The sequence below is a fragment of the Diadema setosum genome, chromosome 7 (assembly GCF_964275005.1).
Source record: "Diadema setosum chromosome 7, eeDiaSeto1, whole genome shotgun sequence".
NCBI classification, from domain to species: domain Eukaryota; kingdom Metazoa; phylum Echinodermata; class Echinoidea; order Diadematoida; family Diadematidae; genus Diadema; species Diadema setosum.
The window spans coordinates 34682682-34698406 of NC_092691.1; the positions used below are offsets into that span (position 1 = coordinate 34682682).

Below are 15725 nucleotides of genomic sequence, written 5' to 3' on the forward strand. Positions count from 1 at the left end.
AAAGTCAAATTGTAGTGTTAATGCTACGCAAATACTGCAGTTGTATGCCTTTGAAGTCGTGTTTTTGTGAGGTGAAAAAAAAAAGGTCACCCATAATAGGCTCACACCGTTCATTTCATTTATTTGCTGAAACGACCCGTTGATGCCACGAAATAGTAAAAGACATAGGTAATGACGAATGTACAGTGTTGCTGATAATGTGGTGATAACTAATGAAAACTCCCGATGTCAGGAATATGATAGTCAATATGCAGTCGCCTCATCATCATTTTATGCCTGTATTCAGTTTAAAGTGTTTCATTTTTGTTTTTTGTTTGTTTGTTTTCTTTACTTCTTTCTTGTAAATCCCATCAGACAGATGAGAATACCTGGATGTTCTGTCACTTTCCGTCAGAGCTGCCTGTCAGAAAGTTATTACTGACGACATCAGTGATGCCATTGTTGCGCAATATTGGAAGTGAATGTTTGCTGTCAGGAAATGAACATTGTTATAGGACATAAAATTATATGGTACCCTCTTTAAGATCCGTTTTCACCACGAATAGCATATGATCGTTAAAAGACATTCTCTCATAGTTCCCAAAGGAGAGAGAAAATCGACGGTGCACAGTACTTCTACCGTTTACTACACCTTCTACGAATGATATGATGTTGATGATTATGATTTTGAGACTCTAAATTAAAGTTTGTATGTCGTTCTGGAGTAAATTATGAAAGGTAACAAGAATATTACACGAAATTATGTAACGCGAAGTGAGCTAAGGGCTTCTGATTCTGTGTTACAGGTGTATTGTTATTTCAGAGTGGTTGGCTAGTGATGATCGATATTGCCCACGAAGATGTCACAATCAGTATAAAGGTGCTTTGGTCTGGTAGAGTTCTGCACACGGACCATGTAGTAGCTACTTCTCGGAATGGAGAGACATCGCCTTTGACATTGTTTTATTGTTGTTGTTTTTTTTTTTCTTACCAAGATGTATGAATGAGTACCCCGATGGGGGTGTAAATATTGTGATGTACAGTTGGTTTAACTTTGGTGATGGTATAGCAGTTGAGGAACACTCACTAAAAGCAGGGCTGGTAAAAGCTGCAAGGGGGTGCGGTGGATCCACTGAGCGGCAGAGGGGAAGTTAGTTCATTAACTCCAGTATGCCAAGAGGCTTAATTTGCTTGTTTGTTTTTTGGTTTTTTTTAATATCTTCGGCCTTTATAATCAAGAAGTCAACTTTCTTTTGACGTGCTTTTTACCGTAATCATGCCAATGCATGAGTTTTTATATATTTAGAACCAAAGAGATATTTTATCATTAATATTGTGATGTGTTTTTGTCATTAATTTAACACGCTAGTCCTCCTACCCCCCCCCCCACAAACCCTTCTGCGTCTGAAAAGTCAATCAATCAATTTCCTGCACAAATTAATACTTTCTTTGTTCTACGTGATAATCACCAAAGTACAAATACAAAAATGACATGAAATGCAAGATGTAAATTAATGTCCGTCGATGTCAGCTTTATTACGACAGTTGTTCGTGTTCTGTGAGTGTTATGTATAGAGTCCTGCTGTAGCAGGTATGAACTAGATAAGAAAAGCATCTTAACTTATTCCGTCACGTTTAGAGTGCAATGATAAAATGAATGTATGTCCCGTCAAGTCAAGCAATCTATATATTATATCACGCTGTGATCAAACAGAAAACATTCGTTCTGTGTTGTGGGTCTAATTGTTTCGTCCATGTTTTGTACTCATCTGGGCATATCTTTCGTATCCTGAATAGTGTAAATGGTGACACTGTTGCACTGTGTAAAACAGGGTGGATGGGACTCGGGACTGTTAAACGCGAGATCCCGAGTTCGAGTTTCGCCTGGTGCTCGCGTCCAAAGAAAAGATATTATCCACAATTTTCTCTTTGATCCAAGTGTACAAATTGGTACCTTCAAACTCCGGGGCAATAGTAATGATAGAGCCGATAGGAAGTTATTCCCTTAGTGAATGAGACCCTAGCATTGTCACGATTACGATTGTATTAACTTTCATTTTGTCAAAAAAAGAGAAAAAATATATTTATACTTGTTAGAGCGGTTGTACCCTGGAAAACACTCCCAGTGTTTGGACGAATGTTGCGCAAATTGTTGCTTTTTATGTTCTTTCTTTCTCAGTACATTGTACTTCTTGAAATTTTGCTTGTACTATACAGTTATGCGGGATGGACGTATATAATAGTTTTGGTTTTTTTTTTTTTTTTTTGGTTTTTTTTTAACCTTTATTCAATGCCGTAATTGAGTAACGAAACTGGCAGCTTGATGATGTAAGTTCATTCTAAAGCTCCCATATGTGGGCGTTGTGGTACAAATTAGTATTATTAATTCTAAGTGGTGGTGATTGTTTTTCACGAACTAATGTCTGTGTAAATTTCGAGTATTTCAATTATTTTCTATTTATCAGAGTATCTTTACCATCGGGTGCAATACAACTTTGTAAATAAATGACGATATATCATTTACTAGAAACTCGTTAATGTTGTCTGTTCTTGACATGGTTACATCGTTGACAGAACCAAACTGTCATGACGATATATACATACATATATACATACATACACACACACACACACACACACACACACACATATATATATATATATATATATATATATATATATATATATATATATGTATATATATATATATATATATATATATATATATATATATATATTAACATATGTGTTTATAAATATATAATATATATGTGTTTATATAACTATGTGAAAATATATACACACTTATTGTATTATATCATAGCATGTTTGTAACATGGGGCGTGTGGACAGACATTCTTTCTTTCTTTTTTTTAAGTTTGCTACCGATAATATGACTAGTGGTGGCACCATTTCCACGAATAAGCTTGCATAATAGAGTAACGACCGCAGTGATCACACTCATTCGTAGCAAGTACATAACAAATAATCTGCAAAAAACAACAACAGCAACAACAACAAACAATCACTAGTTTCGCACAGATTGTATCAGGGAATAGCTGATCAAATATGTAAACATACTAAAAAAAAGTATGTATTGATACATTGAACAGCAATCTAGCTGAACATGAGATAATTCCTTTCCCATGCGTCCAGATGAAATAAGACTAATTTGCCTTATTGTTCGTTTCAGTATCACAAGTCCTCCTTATCCAAATCTAGATTATTCTCGGGCATCTGCTATATTCTCAGTCTTTCCCAATTGCCCTCTTTCTCTTCTTCCTCTATACCTGCAACATAAATGGAAGTAAATACATAAAAAATACATAAAACAGACATACAAAAAAAAATGTATCAATAATGCAATTCGTGTAAAGTTACATGAACCATGAACAAATCAAATTAATTGAGTCATAATTCAGCTCCGGTGCTGCAGTAACGATTCTCCTGTAACATTTTTTTTCCAGGTTTATGAAAATCTTTCAAGGGACTGATGTCGTTACTGTTTTAAATGATGATAATCGAAATTACTATCCTTCATAGCTATCAAGTGCAAGCGAAATGACATCCAAAGAGCAACGTAGTGTTCATGTGTACCATGTGTACGTCCATCCTTTTCTTCCAAACTCGGCGAAATACCGCGAAATGCTACGTATCGGCATTCCTCACAACCAAATGGAATTTTAGTCTATATCTTAGAAGGGCATTGTACAGGTGTATATTTCTACGTGATTAACAATAGTGAAATGCACTATTTTTTTTTTTTTTTTTACATTGAGAGGGCGCTGTTCAAAATCTACATTCCTCCCAACTCGGCATTCACATCACTCGGGAGTATCTTACCATCAATCGCAATGTCAACTGTTTTGAGTGTGGAGGAGCGTTTAGTTGTGCGTTCCGTACGATAGGCGTCATCTGCAGCTAAAAAATATGGACCTAGTGTGTTATTATTATGCAGCTTTGTGTGAAAACTACAGTACATAGTACATGATTGGATTGCAATTACCTGGATCCTTTTTCGCGTCGTTTCTAGCTTCCTTGGTAAATGGCTAAATGTGGAACATGTACGCAGACTGCCTCCATCGCATCAGCATTAGCGACTAGACAAGACCTTGTGTGTCCCATGAACTCACGAGCATCGCCGGTCGTCATGAAGAACATGATCGTTCTCGTCCTTGGACTAGCAGCCCTGGTCTACCTACCGCTCTCTCTGGTAATGAGGTCTTGCTCCTTCGACCGAGCCCGACAAGCCAAACCCGCGTTCCGACTCCAAAATTACATTCGTCAGGAGGATTCCAGACATCAGGAGCATAGTCTTATCGTCTTACAGTTAGGTGTCATGCTTAATCTTTTTCTATATCAACCCTACTCTTAATTCAAGTAGTCTCAAGGTAGAAGAGAAGGCCCCATTTTATTCATGAATGATTCTTTGAAAGAGTTTGCGGGGTCAAAGGTTAATGGGCCTTGAGACTATGATAGGCAGAAGGAAAGCTATTGTGGAAGGCTTTCAAAGTTCAACATGTTTGAAAAAAAAGGTACCTAAAAAGACTTTGAGGAAACTGCTTAACATTTGTGTCTATCGCTGGGTTAGGGTTCTTCTTTGTTTCGCATCTGTTGTTGTTGTTGTTTTTTTCCCGGAACAATACTGCAGGTACATGGTTTTACAAAGCCAATGTCTGCTATGTCAGGGGCGGATCCAGGAATTCCGTAAAGAGGGGGCGCCTTTAGAAGATTAAAGGAGGGCGCACGCACCCCTCCCCCATTTTTTCTTTTTATTTGTTTTGTTTTAACCAAAATGATAAAGGGGGGGGGGGGCGCCTGGTGCGTTCCCCCCTGGATCCGCCACTGTATGTAATTATTCTTCTGTGTTTAGTATACCTCCTTTGTTTACTCATTATTGTCAGTACTAACTCAGCTTGAAATTTAGTCTGACAACCTGAAAGTCTTGATGTTTCAATCACCCAGTGATTTGCATTTACGTTTGGGCCCATTTTTGCTGTGGTTGCTGATGTCGTTGTGTTTTGTTGAGGTCCCCCATCCCTCCCCCACCCCAACTCCCTCCCCCCCCCCCCAAAAAAAAAAAAAAAAAAAATCTCTCTATGACGTCAAGAGATCGCCTTCCGTAATTTTCATTTTTTTTTATCTTCCGCCCAGATATTTTAAACATGAGGAACTGTTACAGAAGAGTGATAGGAAGGGAACACCCCCCCCCCCCAAAAAAAAAAGAAAAAAAAAAGCCAGAGATAAACAAGTAATAATCAATATAACATGACAAACAACCTTGGCCGTCTGGACAGAGATACCGTGTAGTATTCAAGGAAATACGCCTCTGTACTGTGCCAGATCTGTTCCCCTATAATGCGCAGGTGAAGGGGTCATCCTTTTTCTTTGGAAAGTACATTACCATCTTGTATCTGCACAATGGGAATGTGCTCCTTCTTTCAGCAAGAGTCGAGGCATTTCTGGCACGCAGTATGAAAACTCCCTTTGGACATTCCAGTAATCCTGCATCTACCGTTGCCATGGAAATGAAATGCCCATACCTCACGTTACGAAGATTATGATGATAGGATTGCAGCTGTAATATATAAATTCTTCAGCATTACAGTCAGAGTAGGCCCCCGTTTCACTCTCACGATCTGGACCCTGATCTGTCCCGAGCCATCAATTTGATGTAGAGCGGCAAAAGCGTACAGGGATCGGTTGAAATAATTTCAATTTCAATTTCAATTTCAATTTTATTTCCATTTCCATTGAATAAACAGGGAAAATTATATACAATATATTTACAGAATATATTTGTAACAATTTCAAAGAAAACGTACAAGTGGTCACGAGTAACAACAGAAATTCCTTTCTAAGGTATATACATATACATATACATATACATAATACAAAGATTAGAATGGAAATGGAGGGTCCCACTAAAAAGCAAATCTTGTAGGGCATGGGACCCTCGGAAAATACGTACACAAAATCAAAGAAACCAATGTCAACTGACATGAAATTAACTTAGGAAGGAAAAAAGAAAAAAAAAAGGAAAAAGAAGAAAAAAGGGGAAATGAGACTATGGTAGAACACACGCCATCGTGGACACAAGCAATCTGTACTTCATGATGTAAATGCAATGATAAAACGATAAAACGCTCCCTTGTTTGATATTGCGATTGATTGGGTGCATAATACCGGTATGAATGCATAGGAACGGATATAAAAACGAGAAAGAGAATAGACTCATTGTTGTCTGGTACAATAAAAGAAATATCTGTGGAAAACTTATGTTAAACAGATTATTTTCTTTAAAAGATGATTTCTGTGTGATATCTTCATACTTGTAAAAAAGATGACTTGATTGAGACAATAAAACCGAGCCTAATTTGGTTGTATATCATAAGATTTCAATAGAAAGAATTTTAATTTGTACTTAAAAGAATTCAAAGTTTGTGCTGTTACTATGTCGTTGGGAAGTGAGTTCCAATACTTTGGCCCCTCGTAGATGAAGGTTTGCTGAGCCAGCAAAGTCCTAAAAAATGGCAAATGAAATTCATTGGATTGCCTTGTAGGATAATTATGAACGGATTGATTTTTTTGAAAACATTGATTCAAATATATATGGAAGATTATTTGACATTGACATTGACGCAGCAGCGTTGTGATCAGTCAAACAAACAAAAAATGGGCAATCCGTCATAAAGTTATTCTTCATCCCGTTCTTCAGCTGTCAATGATTCAGAAATAAGCCAGTTCGGAGTTCCACTTTGCGCATGAGCAGAAACCAGGTCATTCGGACCAACAGGCATGTTGGTTTTTAAATTTACTTGGATAAGCATCTGTCATGTAATGATTATTCATGTAATCCTTATAAATGCCGCTTGCCAGCACATCCACCTGACAGCAAAAGTGGTATTTGGCAATATCAATAGAAAGAGATTGTCAATACATCCAATGCAAAATGATGAAATGGATGCTTTCTCAAGTGTGAATTGACAGATCATTCTGCTCATCTGGTCTACGCAAGTTTATTCTTTGTTTGAACGGGATTGATAAATCCCACAAATTGTTATGTAAAGCTTATGCATTATGTCGCTCTGAAAACGAGTGAAGTGCCCCTAACCAACTGAGAAAAAAGAAAGGTCATTCGTACCAATGTGCCCATGAGCTAACTCCGAACTGGCTTATTCAGAGCTAGGCTGATGTTGGCTTGTGTGAAACTCGAACAGAGTTGAAGCATGTGAAGTCGACAGACAGCCTACAGAAGAGCAAACTTTTTGAGCAATGTTGGATACAAACCAACAAGTTGTAATAGTTTTAAATGGAAGCGAACCGTATCTGACGGAAAATGCAAGCCGCCATCTTTGCCACGTAACCGTTACACTGTTACACTTGCACAGAAATTCTGAGTTTTCTTAATTCAAAGAGACGGTTCTACTATCAGTCTTGAATTTATAAGAAATGATTCACTTCTCACGTCTTAAAGATGTACAATTTAGTATGTGATAATATCCCTAATAACATTTAAACCAGGGACAGAGAGAGAGAGGAAAAATGCAAATATCAATGATTGCCATTAGTCAGATATTGCTTCATATTTACATGTTTACTATAAGGCCTAATTATTGCTTTGACTGGATTTGCACGCCAGAATGCCCCAGGACAATTTTACCGGCGACACAGCAGAAACTGAGAGAGAAGGCTTTGTGCAAACTGACAAGATTTCAGAAGGTAAATATGATAGAAATTGAGAGAAGGAGGAGGAGGAGGAAGAAGAAGAAGAAGAGGAGGAGGAGGAGGAGGAGGAAGTGGGAATGGAGACGAGGGTGGATAGAAGGAGAGAAAATGGAAGGAGAAAGGTTGAGTTACGGATACTTCTAAGGTAATGAATGAAGGAAATCAATTTTACAGAGTAAATAAATGAACTCACAAAGCTGTCTCTTTATAGCAACATGGATTAATGTTAAAGATGAAGTACGAAGACAGCGGGGCACTGAAAAAGAAACAACATCAGGGATATACAGTAGCGGGCTCCATCTCATCATATTCAGATCAAATCACTTTCTTTTATTGTTTATTTTTTGACCTACGCTGCGCATGCGATAAAATTCACCGTATGCAAGTAGCATCCATCAATCTAGAATATAAATTGGAAATTAAAATGCGTAGTAAAGAATATCAGACTGCTGGTCTTTCCAGTTTTAGCTACTTCATAATCGCAGAAATTTCAACCAAAATATGCAGACTTAAAATGACTTCAAAATCCTCAAGCAAAATTCTAAGAAATGCAGTACAAAATAAAGAAACAGTAACAAATGCATAGGAATTGTAGATGGGGTGATGTTTCTGTAACCATCATGCCTTTATCTACGTTGAACTCTCTTATACCGATTGTTTGACCTGTTACCTCGCGTCTCTTCCAAAGTTTTCGCATCGCCGAGTCTGGCGTACGAGACGTCAAGAAGACGCATCGGGCGAGAGGCCGAGGAGTTCGGTTCCTACCTCGACAGGCAGCTGACGCGGCTGAAGAATGCCACGAGGGACACAGCTACTCGACGTAGGCTCGAGGAAATGTTGATCGACTTACGTGAAAGACAAAGGTGCACTTTCTTCATCCCTCTCTGCACTGAGAATTACTTGTGATACAACTAGGTGACAAGTAAAAGACAAACTATAATGTATCATTCAACCCTACTGGTATAATACAGTTTGATTTGATAGGAAAAAATGTAGGCAAGCCTTGATTTTCGATATGAAATTGCATTCAAAACGACAGTTTTAGTCATGTGACATTGTCATCACGTGAGAAATGTTTCCACATATTTGTGTGTGTGTGTGTGTGTGTTTGTGTGTTTGTGTGTGTGTGTGTTTGTTTGTTTGTGTGTGTGTGTGTGTGTCAAATGCTATGAGTCTAAGATAATTGTTGTTAAAATACTTTAATTCGACACTCAGGTGGTTACTTTTATCTTACTTCTTGATTCTCGTCATTCCAAAAGAAAATTCGCTCATTCTTGAAACAAAGCAAAAAATCGTATCAAATGACATTTTTCATTGTTTTGTTTTATTTCTTTGTTTATTACAAACTCACACGTGCCAGGTCCCTCATCAATGACATTCAGAATTTGAGCCAAGTGGATGGATACAAGGCTAGTCGTCGCAAGGAAATAGACTCTTTGGCGGCATTAGTGCAATCTAGACTTCGATACATACAGGTAAGGACCGAACAAATCGGCACTCCTACACTTTTTGATGTCTTTAGTCATGTGATATCCTAACCATAATTTAATGGAGAATGTGTCACTTTTTTATTACTATTTGATTACAACAAAAATAAGAAATTTTTAATCAAGTAAATGTAAATGAAATCATTGTAGTTAATGATATTATCAGTAAAACTATTTACTTAAATAATCAATCCTTGAGATCAAAGTCAAATCAAAATGAATGACACTCTTGGCAGTTGATCCTGGGTTCCAATTGTACTTGACGCGAACTTCTTCTTTTTCTTTCTTTCTTTTTCTTCTTTTTCTTGTCCTTCTTCCTCTTTTACTTTTGTCTGCTTTGTCTACTGTTTTCTAATGTGTGCATCGACGGATTCTTCCTTTTAATCTCTCTCCTCCTCATCCCCTTCTCTTTTTTCTCTTTCTTCTTCCTCTTCTATTCTTCTGATCTGTCTTTTCTTTCCATCGACGCCATTTTCATTAGCATCATACTTTCTTCTTCATCACGGGCAGAATCCTCACAACTGCAGTACGGCCAGAAAAATCGTGTGTCGTCTGCGAGACGAGGTCGGGTACGGCTGCCATCTGCACCACATTGTCGGCTGCCTCATCGCAGCTTACGCGACCAACAGAACGCTGGTCGTGAACACGAGAAGGTGGAACTACGCCCCCAACGGATGGTCGAAATTATTCTTGCCGCTGAGCGAAACGTGTACGAGCGGGAGAGGGCGTACACATGCGGATTGGGATGGTGAGATACAAAGAACTGAGAAAGATCCTCAGGGTTCCCATGTGAAGAAGAAATTCCATTGACCCACACTGCGAAAAAAAAAAAATCGCAAGATATTAGACGAAGAGAAAATCTAATTTGCCCGGCCTCAAAAAGTTCCAGGAAATAGATTAGCGAACGTGTGAATCTGTAATTGCCATAATAAGGGAGTTCATGGTTAGCGCATGTCTCATTTGATCCCTACACCACAGACTTTCAAATAACATGGAAATGACCTGTGACAGAACATTTTTTGTTGAAGCATGCCACCTTTGTAATCAATGTCAATGAAATGCGTGTGCAGCTTTTGTTAAACATTATTGATGAATCGCTTTCACCTGTGCGTTCTAATAAGGTGAAACACACAACTTAACATTCCAAATCCTCATTTGCCTGAGGATTCTTTTCGTTTGAAAGTCAATGGCAAATACACAAACATTCTCATTTGACCTTTATTTTGCACATGCGCAAATCGCAACCGTGAACTCCCTTATACTATATCACAGAAAAGTAGCCTGCGATTCATGATTTCAACCTCACAGATAAACCTTGGCTGAGGAAATGTTCGGTGACATGGCAGTGTTCCCAAAGACCACTATGGAGACAGCCAAACGATGATTGGGTTGCGTCATGTAGATTTTTTTATCTGCCTCCCTCATGTGACAGCATGTAAACAGTTGAAGAGTGTATCTGACCTTGTTATGTTTTAAAGTTTCAAAATGTTGTAAAACATTTTGGATTCAAGGAGATATCGTTGCCGAGATCTCATGCCGTGCAGCCTAGAGAGTATTACTCTTTTCTCGACCCGTATGTTACAAATGTCATTTGCACATGGCATTTACCAGCAGACAACAGTTGAGTTCGGTGTAGTTGATGCAGAGGTATTTTTGGAAACTGCTCGATTTTTTTATATTTTTTGTTGTCCCTTTGCAGATTACGTGAAACTTGGAAAAGATGCGCAGGTGATCTACATGCCGACACTCCTGCGCATTAAATCCAAGACGCCCTTATTCATACCGCCTGCGGTGCCAGCCGATCTAGCGGGACCTCTCGCCAGACTCCACGGGTTCCCGGCCGTCTGGTGGGTTGGACAATTCATGCTCTACATCCAACGGCTCAAGACGCATCAACAGGAAATGTTGACTCACCAAGCATATGATATGGGTTTCAAGCATCCCATTGTAGGGTGAGGGCGAAATATCTAGGGGGGGGGGGGAATAATCTGCTGGTTCATTTTGAGGATGCGAACATTATCGTGTCATATTCATCTTAGAAATTTTGTGCTATCAGTCCTTAATGGAATAGAAGCAGACAAAATTTTCATGACGTTCTCTTTCTGTATAGCATGGCTTTGATTTGGCTCAGTAGGTAGCGCGTCTGCCTCCTTATCCATTGTAGAACCTGGGTTCGATTCCCGAGTCCAACTGAGCAATATCGTGTGAAACCTTACCGTCCCCTCTTGTAAGAGGCAAAACACTCTGTCCCTGGGATAGGACATAAAATGGAGGTCCCGTGTGTGAGAAAATAAGCGTTGATTCTGCTCAACCATTTCAAATAAAATTTTATACTCACCTGAGGAATTCACTTAGATCGATATAAAGGCTAGCAGAGACTGACAGAGATTATTATTTTACACCCTACAGCTATGAATTTCATCGAAGAAACTTGACAACTTCATCCTTTACAGACGAAGAAGTGACGAATACTTTTCCCGTGACGTCACACTCACGTGACCTTTACAGTCACCACTGGAAGCTCATCGTTTCCATAGATTACTTATTTTCTACTTGCCTAATTTCGTTCAAGTTATGTTTCTAAATAAGTTCATTCATTCATGATTCCATTTCAATTTGTCTCATTTCATTTTTTAATCTCATTGCATTTAACTTTATGTTATACTATCTTAACATATTCATTTAATTTACTTCATTTAATTTAATTTCACTTCATCTAAATTTACTCCATTGTACTTTATTTCCGTTACAAAAAAATAAAAATGAATGAACTGATAACTTGGTTGCATTCTCCCCGCAAGAGTCCACGTGCGGCGAACCGACAAGCTGCTGAAGGAGGCCTCATTCCATCCAATCGAGCAATACATGGACCACGTGGAGGAATTCTTCCTACGCCTTGAGATGACGACGGCTGAGACCCTAGTGAGGAGGGTATACCTAGCCACTGATGACCGGGGGCTCCTCGCCGAAGCCAGGGCCAAGTAAGCAAAACGAAACTATTGACATACCACTTGAGAATCTTATATCATCTCTAACTAGACTCTTTTGTAGGTCTGGTTACAGTTCTTCATTCCAAAGGTTTGGTAATCCGAAAACGAAATTATGTTCGTTATTCCGAAGGTTCGTTCATATATTATACGCACCTTCTTTTCATCTTCGGATTAACGAACCTTCGGAATAACAAACATCACCCGAGGGTATATAGGCCTATGTCATAATCAAGTTGATTTTGATATTAGCAGAAAGAGGTAGAGGTCCCATCAAAATCTGATCCTATACAAGAAAGTTGTGGAATTACGAAATTTTCGCATGTTTTCACTGATCAGTGTTATTAGTAGCAATCACATATTCTGCAAAATCAGTCGAGGTGATCCATAGCCTCACATAGATTAAGTTATTATTCTACAAATCTATTTGCAGTCATTCATTCATTTATTCATCAACTTATCTATCTAGATCTATCTATCTATCTGTCTGTCTATCTATCTATCTATCTATCTATCTATCTATCTATCTGTATGTCTATTGATAAATTCTAATTGGGGTTTGCTCGTTAAAACATCATCCTTTTTGACTTTCATTTCATCTCCTTTTTACTTCTCTTCATTATTCACTTTGTATGGTACCGAAGATACCCAAACTATATCTTCGTGAGCAGCTCGGCCATTACAAACTCGGCCAGACTCGAGTCCCGATACACGGAGGAATCTCTTTGGGGTATCGTCCAGGATCTGATGTTCCTTGCTCGCACCGACTTCTTGGTGTGCACGCTCTCCTCACAGGTCAGCAGAGGTTCATGGCAGAGGAAAACATAAGAATACGTCATAATCATACGAACATGTCATAAACAAAAGAACTCGTTATATAAACATAAGAACACGTCATAAACATGAGAACACATTACATGACTGTGTAGACGTGAAAACATTGTGCGTCTAAACGTGAAAACACGTGATTACACGTCATGATCTCTCCCCACTCCTTTTCTCTCTGGTGGTCCTCCCCTCTCTTTCTCTCTGTGTATCAATTTCTCTTTGTTTCTATCCCTATCTACCTCTTGCAGCATCCAACCAAGCTTAAATCTGAAAGGGACGGGTTTTTTTTTAATGTTCGTTTTTGTGATTGGCAGGCTGTCAAAAAGTAACATGGCCCTGTGATATCATACAGTTTGTATTCTGTGGAATATTATTGTTGTAGCGTCAACACAACCCGAAGACAAATTGGCATTGTGTGGGAGGGTATTATCAACTCCTCACGTAAGTAAACCCCTTACGGTATATACGTTGGGACACCGTAGGTTACTGCCTATAGTGCGTACTGAATGATATTTCGGCGAAGAGAGATTTATAGGACCAGTTTTTCAATGATTAGAATATGAACCGTCTAACAATTCCGAATCTTTTGCCTCTTTTATCAAAGAATTCTGGCGTTATGATATCAACACTAATCAAGCACTATGTACATCGTCAATTAATAAGTGTTTGATGGAATGCATCATCGTGTTAATCTTTACGCGAAGTTCTGTTGTTGTTGTTGTTGTTGTTCCTTGATGATGCATCAAAGACAACGCGCGAATGTCGTTCCTAATAGCATCACACGTTTCTTCACAACAATAAAGAATAACAAAGTGTCAGCGTTCTATTTCATAGCTTGATATGCAGAGTCATTTTAAAGTCATGGTCAAAGGCTTGCATTCCTATATCCTCATTGTTTTCTCCAGATTGGCCGAGCTGTCTACGAGATGATGCAGGCGTACCACATAGACGCCTCGACACTGGTTCGCTCGTTGGATGACAAGTACTTTTTCGCCGGCGGACGCGGACACGACTGGGTGGTGCGTCGGGCGCACAGACCGCGCAGCGCCGCCGAGCTCGATCTGAAACCTGGCGACGTTGTCAGAATGATCAGCAACCGCTGGGATGGGTACTCCATGGGGTCGCACCGTCGAGTTCCCCACGAGGCCCGGGTGAAAGGATTATTCCCGACCTATAAAGTAGAGGACTCCATGCTCATTGCACAAATGCCAACGTATCCAGAACTTCAACAGACTCCATAGATGTGTCATGTATGATCATACCTAGGGTTTTTTTTTTCCTCACTATCCAAAAGGCTTATAGCAAAAGACGAAGAGCTTTTTTTTTTAAACATAAATGATGTTACATAAAGGCTATTTGAAACATATTTGCAATCTCAATAGACATACAGGGTACGAGGACATGTCATGCATTACATAGGACATTGCAAGTATAATGAAGGACGCCTACATCTCGGGGTTATGATGAAACCTCATAAAATGCTTCCATTTTCCTTTCTCGTTTTAGAGTAACAGTAATGATTATAGATAAAGTTTAATACAATAATGGAGCTAATAGTCAATTGAACTAATTGGACTAACCAAGAATTTTAGTGCATCATTTTTCCACCAGAGCAAAGAGTTTCGTCGATGTTACACTGGAATTGCCCTATCGATCCAAGACCACAATTAGTAGCTGTATAGCGCCATCATTTGACGGCAGTGCGCACAGTCCACCAACTTCCATGATTGTATCGTCGAAGTTGCTTTGATACCTCCCCCTCCCCCCCCCCCCCCCCGTTTCCAGTGGAGCCCGTTCACACTCATGAATTAATTGTGCAATGTAAAGAGCTGCATTTAACGTGTGTGAAAACATCTTTTGAAGTAAAGATAACATCACCAGAAGCATGCGCTTAAATTACTCCCATCCCTCTCCATTTGAGATGGCGCTGTATTAAAACTCGAACATGTATATCGTTAACTGACAAACTTGAGAGAAGTTGCGGCTATCAGATAGAAGTAGATTTATTAAAGGAGTGATATAGTTTTGGTTTAGATGGGATTCAGATTTTAACTTTTTGTGAGGTAATTAGAAACCACTATCCTACATAAAATATTAGAGAGCATACATTTCTAAGCAAAGTATACAATAATCAAAGTATAAAAGCAAAGTGGTCCTCATAAAAGGTGGGACCCACCTTTTATTAGGACCACTTTCTTTTGTTTATATCTCAGCCACTTCAAAACCGATTTTTCATCAAATAAACTTTTAAATTCTCTTATAATCGTATGCTCTTTAATACGACATGTAAGTGATCTCTAGTTATCTCTCAAAAAGTTTAAACCTAAATCCCAATCTCAACCAAAACTATACCATCCCTTTGACGACTTGGCTGCTTCTGTTTTCACCTGTGTCAGTGATAGTGAGCAAGTAGCACCCTCTGCATACTTTCTCTAGTGTTGTTATAGTGTTGTTTCGTATGTTTTTTTAATGTCGCTTAACGTTAGCAGGTGAGTCTTAAAAACTGGCAACATGATAGGTGGAGGTTGCATCGTTCTTCCTACTGCACAAGGTCCACTTTAAAAGGTTGAATTACTCCCTCTCGCGATCTTCACAATATTTTGCAACTGAGAGCTACATACATTCTGTAGGCCTACTATGTTTTCGTGGGGAACAGTCCCCGGGGACTGCAAGCTGTTTTGAATTAGGGCGGCGACTTTACCAAAGTGTTCGTTAA

General features: G+C 38.9%; 1 protein-coding gene across 1 annotated transcript; it reads left to right on the forward strand.

The window, feature by feature from the left end:
• The first annotated feature begins 7622 nt into the window (after positions 1–7622).
• Positions 7623–14250, forward strand: LOC140231203 (alpha-(1,6)-fucosyltransferase-like). The gene is made up of 8 exons (XM_072311349.1): positions 7623–7701; positions 8396–8570; positions 9068–9182; positions 9705–9942; positions 10894–11146; positions 11996–12175; positions 12826–12976; positions 13915–14250. The coding sequence occupies exons 1-8, from the start codon at positions 7623–7625 to the stop codon at positions 14248–14250; spliced, it is 1527 nt and encodes a 508-aa protein (XP_072167450.1).
• Positions 14251–15725: the final 1475 nt, after the last annotated feature.